Consider the following 8,770-nt stretch of genomic DNA (forward strand, 5'->3'; position numbering starts at 1 on the left):
ATGGTTGTTCATTGCCTTGTAGTCTGCGATTGGCTGGCATCCAATTTGGGGTGTCACCTGCCTGCCGCCCATAGTTGGCTGGGCTTGGCCCTAGCATCCTCCGTAACTGTCGTGAGGATAAGCGATATGGAAAATGAATGAATAAATGACTAACAAGGAACAAACCAAAAAACATTTGGAGTTTCCTCGTGGCCTTGTGGCCCGTTTGAAATACTGTGGAATGAGATTATGAGCATAAAAGCCTTCCCTGATGAATTGAAAAAAATCTCTGAGGAATAGTGAGACTAATTATCTCCACTATAAGAGCTACCATTACATAAACAATGTACAATTTCAAGGAGAGAAATGTACTCATCTTTTCATCTGGTTTGTGTACATTCACATGTGGAATCCATTACTGATCAAAGGGGGGGCTGGAGCATAGATTTATGTTTATGTATAAGTACATTGCTGGAGGATGAGAAGGAAATTCTCTACATTTTGCTGTCTTCATTAATAATGCGTTTTGCGGACACCTGTTGTGCGCATGTAGATGTCGTCCTCATCACCATCATCCGCCTCCCATGGACACGCGCACATGCACGCACACAAAAGGCTCGTTGTGTAACTAATTGAGGGCAAATACGCTTTAGTCGCGCGGTGTTAAGACATTCCTGCGCGGATTGGGCGCTACTGGCTTTCCATGCTTTTCACGTGAAATGGCCCTTTAAAAGCCTGCGTCCTCCAATCAGGCGGAGACCCTGCGTAAACAGGCGGACGGAGAGAAGGAGAGCGTGTGCGTGTTTGCATTTTTTTTTTTGGTGGGTGTGTACGTTCGTTGGACAACAGATCAGCTCTGAGGATGGTGTCGTCTTATCCTTTACCGGAGGGCTTCTCCGAGTTTGATGTCTTCTCACTGGGATCGTGTTTGCTGGTGGAGGGTGAGTCAATATGCGTGTGCCGGCCATCCATTCCTTTACATGTTTAGTATTAGACCCATCCATGACTGACAGTCTTCATCCTGCATCTTTAAGGTCTGATGGGCTTCTTCCTGAACGCGGTCACCATCGCCGCTTTCCTCAAAGTGAGGGAGCTGAGGACCCCCAGCAATTTCCTCGTCTTCAGTTTAGCTATGGCTGACATGGGCATTTCCATGAATGCCACAATTGCGGCGTTCTCCAGCTTCCTCAGGTGAGTCACACATTTCCCATCATAATCTGTAGAGGTCCCTTTAACTTTTTATACATGCGTACATATAGATCATTTCACTGTATCTATTTATGTATTTCATTCAGTCATTTATTTTCCCAATCGCTTATCGTCACAAGGGTCACGGGGGTGTTGAACTCTATTCCAGGTAATTATGGGTACCAAGCAGCAGATTCACCCTGAATCGATGGCCCACCAATCGCTGTATTTATGTATCTATTATGTATCTAAAGATAAGATTTTTTTAATTGGTTCCAAATTGCCAGACTTGATGCAATGAATTTATTGAGGTTTACTTCACCTGGAGTGCCCTTTAATTTATCAATGTACACTAACAAAGTAGGTAGTTGAGAAGGCCTAAATTATCATGGCTTAATGGGATTTAGCTATTATTTTCACACGGATGGGAATGACTTTTATTTTTTTGTCCATAATTTATCCTTTATTACATTAGTACATAATATTATGACAGTTAATTATGTTATTATATAAAAATATTAACAATCCTCATCATTATATCATAGCAGACCTTGTATTATCACCAAAAATCATATTGCTGTCCAAAGTATTAATATGATATTGCCATGAAATTGATCATTACATCCATTTGAGCTCAATAGTTGGCTGCACTTCGTAGAATACGTCTGTGTCTGGCTTTGAACCTTCTCAAGGATACAAAAAAATAAGTGTTGAAAATGATTAACTGACACAATCTCGCCTTTGACAGGTATTGGCCTTATGGCTCAGAGGGATGTCAGACTCATGGCTTCCAGGGCTTCATGACAGCTCTTGCCAGCATCCACTTCATCGCTGCAATCGCATGGGATCGATACCACCAGTACTGCACAAGTGAGTACAACTCCAACAGAACACAGATATAAAGTCGCTGTGACAAGGCAAAACAGACATGCTGTTATTACAAACACAAACTGAAAAAAAAAGCTTTTTCAGTGCCATTACGAGCAGAAGACGCCTAATCCAACATCAACTAGATTAGACGTCTATCGCCATCAATGGCACTCAATGCTATAATCATTACCAAAGGATCTCTGCATTAGTGGATTAATCAGTAAGTACTGATGCAAATGTGTATATGCTCAAATGGTTTTTCATATAAGCAATTGGACAACCGCTGAGGGTGGAATTTAATTAGGATAAATGCAAAGAGCTTACGCCTCCTAAAAGAGTTTTTAAAAGCTATTAAATAGGTGTGTAAATAACTCAAATTTAATAATACAATAAAGTATTGATTGTCTCGACAATGACAAAATATTTGTAGAGGATTCAAAGTCGGACATAATTTTATTTTCATATGGCGGGGTTCTTTGAATTTAATTCAGTACACTTTTAAAAGAATTGCTTCCATTTACCTTAAACCAATAAAAATATTAATCAATTTGGTTGTTTTTTACATTTTCATTGATGAAACATTTTCATAGAAATAACATTTTTAAAGGTGTATTGATTTTATGTTGCGATCGGTTTCAATTTGATCATTGCTAAACCATACAATCCTGATTGGTATTTTGTTATTATTATAATACAAGGTCATCGGTAGCATAGCGCTGGATAAGTGTCATAGCCATGAACGTTGAGGTTTGGCGGAAAAGTGCACCATTTATATTCCTTATTTCCAATTAATTCAAACCTCCATTTAATTGGTGCCATAATTGATTTCAAAGTATTGATTTGAGAGAATCCACTTGATGGTGTAGTGGTTCGCTCGTCTGACTGGTGGTGATTGATTGGTGGTGTGATTGTGAGTGTGAATTGTTGACTGTCTCCTTGTGTGCCCTATTACTGACTGGTGACCAGTCTAGGGTGTAGTCTGCCTTTCGCCCAAAGTCAGCTGTGATAGCCCCCAACACTCCGCCACTCTGACCGGGATAACCGGTGTTGAAAATAAATGAATGAATGTATGATTTAAGGATTAACTTTACATCAGAATTCTCGAACATATTGGATAGCCTGGTAGTTAATTTAGTCAGATGACCACGACAAGTGTAAAGTCCACAAGCCTAGATTAAACGACCAGGTTTAGGCATCATGCTGCTCAAACAGAAAAAAATCGGGCTTTTGAAGAAAGAAAAAGAAAGAAAGACCGCATTTAGATTGGAGGAAGTTTATGACTGCTTACTGCGGTAACCTGAGTTGACTGGTTACACAAAATCTAGTTAAAGTTAAAGGGACTATGAAATACTACAACAATTGACTCTAAAACAATAGCAGGCCATATTTTGTAAAGAAATCCAACCAAAAATAGAAAGAAGTAATTAATAATGAAATTAAATCCTAATTCGTCTTCCTTTCTCACATACATGGGCCCCGCCCACTAAAATATCTCTAAAACTAAAGCTGATGTAACACTTAGATTGAGCAGCATATTTTTGCAGTTTGCTAGCATGCGTTCTATTCCCTTGTTGACATGTAACTGTTCTGTCATTCTATCTACATCTACCAGCTAATACAGCACAAGAAAGATACTAGACATAATCATCAATACTGGTTGTGATGTCACAACCAGAATGGTCCCATGAAGAAGTGTGTAACTTAGCTAGTTGCCAAACAGGTTGTTTAAACCTATATATAAGAATAGAAAAGATTTCTGGTTTAACTAACATTTGTTTTCACCATTAACCAGTTCCAAAATACAGACAAAGGTGTGAGAACTCTAGGTAAAAATAGCTTTCACCATCACTTATTAAAACGTGTACTGAGTGTACACTGTACCCACTGAGATAAAATATGCCAAATGGTCAGTATAGGTGTCAGTAATGGCAATTTTGATCAAATAGTTTAAAAAATGATAAATCAATATACAAAATGATAAAACACTTTGCAACCAAACTGTCTTAGACATAAACAAAACAAACAGTTAATGGAAAATCAAAACATGAACTGGTGAACACAGCCACTTTTATTATTTCTTGTACATTGGAAAAGAAATAGCAACTAACTAAAACAAAATAACAAATTAATAATAATGTTTTACCAAAGATTACTGTAAAGCATGCTGGAAATTTGAGCATCAATTTCTTGGATGAAATGAGACTTCAATGCAAATTGCACAACATTTGAAAGAGCAAAAATTACTTCAATAAACCTCTATGATCAGGTAGCTGGAACAAAAGGCTGTACATAAATAATTTGCTAAACACACTGTAGTTTTTAAAGTATAAACCAATAACATTTGTAAAACTGTTTGAAATTTAAAAAAAAAGAAAACACGTGCAGGTAGTCCCAAAATGTTCAAAGCGGCAAAATGAGAATCACATGATCCCTCTTATGCGTTCCAGTTAACTAATTAGGTATGATTGACAGCAATAGATGCTCAAACTATCACCATCAATTCCTGGCAGACAATTTTGGCCCGACTGCATCTCCGTGAGAGCATACTGGCACACTCTCAAGCATATTCATAAAATGACAATCAATTGCGTGCGTTCCCCAGGAACTAAGCTGCAATGGAGCAGCGCCATCACTTTGGTGATCTTCATCTGGCTCTTCGCCGCCTTCTGGTCCGCCATGCCTCTCATCGGCTGGGGCGAGTACGACTACGAGCCCCTCAGGACCTGCTGCACTTTGGACTACAGCAAGGGTGACAGGTACTGATGGCAATTTTATGAACAAGACTGGTTGATAGATGTTCTTTTCTGACTCCTCGTTTATCTTGATAGGAACTATGTCTCCTACTTGATTCCCATGAGCGTCTTTAACATGGCCATCCAGGTGTTTGTTGTCATGTCCTCTTACCAGTCCATTGCACAGAAATTCAAGAAGACAGGAAGCACCAAGGTAAGGACAATCAGGATTTTTTTGCTGACGGGCAGTGAATGAATATATTTCATTTTAAAATCCTTTAAAACATTTTATGATTCATTCATTCAATTTCTGAATCGCTTAACCTGATGAGTATCACGGGGGGTGCTGAAGCCTATCATAAATTTGTGCAGGAGGTAGGGGACACCCTGAATTGGCGGCATGCTTGTTTTGGGGATGTGGGAGGAAACACATTAATTCTATTTTATTGTATGTTTTATTTATTATTATTTATTATGAAATACATGCAATCTTTAAAAAAAAAGAATCAGGAGGTCGGCCCAGTGGCCTGAGTTATGCATTGGGGGTTCGAGATTCAAATCCAGGTCGGTCCACCTGTGTGGAATTTGCATATTCTCCCTTGGCTTGCGTTGGTTTTCTCTGAGTACTCCAGTTTCCTCCCACTTTCCAAAAAAATGCATTCTAGCCTGATTGGGCACTCTAAATTGCCCCTAGTTATGGGTTTGAGTCTGATCTAGCCTGAAGTCAGCTGGGACAAGCTCCAGCACCTCCTGCGACCATAAAGCGGTTCAGAAAATGAATGAATGAATGCATGAATATATCAGGACGGGTTAACAGTAAATGATCATATTCAAGCTGTGAATTTTTTCAATTTAAATTGTACAATATTTAGTTATGCCTTTATTCATCCATTTTTTTAAATCAATCAAGTGATAGATGTCTAACTTTATTTTTAGTTTTAAATACAATTTATTTATGGGTAATTTAGTCAGATAAATAATTGAAAAGAAAATGATTAGTTCCACTGATAGTGATAAACATCCCATTCCATTTTTTAAATTATTTTAATTTATTTTAATACAACAAGAAAAATCCTTTCAGTACCCTGATACAGCATAGGTCCATTGTTCCTACCAAATGTAGGCTTTGCACGTGATCCTATTGCAAGTGGGAACATGGCAACCCACAGAAGCGACCTCCCTTTCCGACACGCTTTGAAGTGAGTCACTGGGAGAAACTGCAGGGAAACCCACACTCTGGGATGCATACACACGCACATTCCTCATGCGCTCCTCATTGAGAATAACGCAACAGATTATGTAGGTCATGATCAACACACGACCCAGTGCTTCGGCTTGCATCGGGGATAGGGGGGGTCCGACAATGCATATTTAGACAATGGCCATTGCATGAAACAAGTTAGTTAACCGTTAACTTTTTATATTACACGAGGTCACAATTTACACATAATGAATTCTCTTAATGGGAATAGCTACATTGTGTTTTTTATTTAATTAGACAAACAGACAAGCGTAAAAGTTATATTTTTATGATGCATTTGTTTTTATTTAGCAGCCCCAATATCAGAAAGTACTGTAAATGCCTCTATTTAATGGAACTCAAAATGGAAGTTTCCATTTTCATAATTCAAATCAAGCAAATAAGAAATGAAACCTTTACAGGATATTGTACATGAATTAAGTAAAGAAACAAACAGATAAATACATTTTCTTTTTCATCCCAATTTTTCAAAAGGGTCTATATAAGGAGAAAGAAAAATAATCTAAATAATTATAGGATTAGCCGCCTCGTGGTGTAGAGGTTCGGGCTCAAATCCCACTGGGAGCAGTATGATTGTGTGTGCGGATGGTAGTTTGTCTTCCTGTGACTGACTGACTGATTGGAGACCTGTATAGGATGTAGTCTGCCTTTCGTCCAACAACAGCTGGGTTAGACTCCAGCAATCCCCACACTTCTTTCGAGGATGGGTGCTAGGGAAGATGAATGAATGAATATTTATAGTATTTGTCATGCATTATATCCATCTCAACTATGAATTAATGTTGACGTTTCGCACAGTACAATGCACCTGACCTAGGAGTTGAATAAATGGCATGTTGGATTCCGTGAGAGTGAGTAAGGCTAATGAATTAGTGGCAGGATCTGGATAGAAGCATAAAGTAAAGAATTCTCAAGGGTTAATCCTGTACTCTATGCTTCTTGTTAAAACCTTGGATTATTCCTCATCTGACTGTGACGTCGGTACTGCTTTCAATAAGATTGCCTTTATGAAGTACTTAATCATGGTATGCAGGAACTATGCTGATTCTAACACAACAGTTAAAGGGAACCTGTTTTTGCTAGACACAGTCAAACTTCATCTAATCTGTTGAGTAGTCACTCATTACGTGAATGGTGATAGTAAGGATAGTGATGTTAAAAATGCAGTGCCGTAAAGTACAATAACTGTTTTTGGTCTTGTACAGTTCAACCCCAACACGCCCCTTAAGACCATGCTGCTGTGCTGGGGTCCCTACGGCCTCCTGGCCTTCTACGCTGCTGTGGAGAACGCCAACTTGGTTTCACCCAAGCTCCGGATGGTAAAAACATGACATACACGTCTACCATTCAATTTGTAATTAGGGCTGTTGCAAACAATATGTTTTGTAGTTGATTACTCAGCAAAAACTTTTGTTTTAGTTGAGAGATCAGCTGTTGTAAATCATTATTTAGGGGTATTTATTCTAGGCTTCACATTTTTGCTGGGAATTTGTGGTACTGCAGCCATTAACTAATTAACAGTATCCAAATGTTTTGAATGGAAAACAGAAGTAGCAAATTTCTAATTTTGATTGGTTAAAACTTGCTTTGGAGATTTTTTTTTTTAATCGGAGAATTTTACAGGGGTTTTTCTTATTATTTTGACATAAAACTGAACATTAATGTAAAATTAATAGAAGTAGAGGGATTAGTCTTTTCCCATTTTTATTCATTGATCTTCCCTGCCACATATCCTAACGAAGTAGCAGGACTGTTGGAATCTATCCCAGCCAATCGTTGGGAAAAATGTGACAAATTCATATGTAGAGACAATTTGAAATGTATAATCAGCCTCCCATGCTTTTTTGGGGGGATGTTGGAGTAAACATGCCCGGAGAAAATAAATACAATTCAGTTTCATAATTCATGTCCACATTTTTACATGTTAAAAATATTAATAAACTCCTAAAATTGATTAATAAATATATATAAAATGCCGAGAAAAATTAAGAGATACCTTTTAGTACTTATTTTGTACATTTTGGTATACATGCCTATGAAAGTTGTTTGCGAGATGTCATTTTCAAATGAATTTTAGTCGATTAGTCGATGAATCGTGTCAACCCATCTTATATTTGAAGAAAGAACGAAAAAAGGGACTAAAAAATCACATTGTTATGAGAATTAAAGTCACAATATAAGAAGAAGGAAGTCCATTTTTGTAAGTCTATAATTGATGTTATTTCTTCCCACACAGATGGCGCCAATTCTGGCCAAGACCTCCCCCACCTTCAACGTCTTCTTGTACGCTTTGGGCAACGAGAACTACCGAGGAGGCATCTGGCAGTTCCTCACCGGGGAGAAAATCGAAGTGCCTCAAATTGACAACAAGTCCAAATAAAGCTAGCGTTGCAAATGTTGCACAGCTATTTTGCTTGTGGTGGTTTTCTCACAGACGTATACAAGTGGATGTCATCCGTCTCTTTGTCCAAAAAAAAGTTAGTCTCAACAATTCACTAAATACAGTAAAATTTAACCTTACCCTCATAAAATCACAAATACTATAGGTGTAATATTCCATTTGTGTTGTGCCTGAGACACAATTTCTGATAGCCGCACATGCCCAAGACCAAAAGACATTCAGACCAAGAAAAGACCACAAGAAAATTTAAAAATATATAGATTTGTTAAAGTTGTGGCCATTTACAAGGTCAATGGAATATTCATAACACCAAAAACTTCATATATCATAGTCCACCCA

At 38.0% G+C, this 8,770-nt stretch overlaps 1 protein-coding gene across 1 annotated transcript; it reads left to right on the forward strand.

Annotated features, from left to right (window-relative positions):
* The first annotated feature begins 652 nt into the window (after nt 1–652).
* rgra (retinal G protein coupled receptor a) lies at nt 653–8,436 on the forward strand. Its single transcript, XM_077730234.1, has 7 exons — nt 653–920; nt 1,014–1,170; nt 1,916–2,037; nt 4,640–4,793; nt 4,866–4,983; nt 7,236–7,349; nt 8,267–8,436. Exons 1-7 carry the CDS (start codon nt 842–844, stop codon nt 8,408–8,410), a joined length of 888 nt encoding a protein of 295 aa, XP_077586360.1. The 5' UTR covers nt 653–841; the 3' UTR covers nt 8,411–8,436.
* The last annotated feature ends 334 nt before the right edge of the window (nt 8,437–8,770 follow it).

The sequence above is a fragment of the Stigmatopora nigra genome, chromosome 12 (genome assembly GCF_051989575.1).
Source record: "Stigmatopora nigra isolate UIUO_SnigA chromosome 12, RoL_Snig_1.1, whole genome shotgun sequence".
Taxonomy (NCBI): Eukaryota; Metazoa; Chordata; class Actinopteri; order Syngnathiformes; family Syngnathidae; genus Stigmatopora; species Stigmatopora nigra.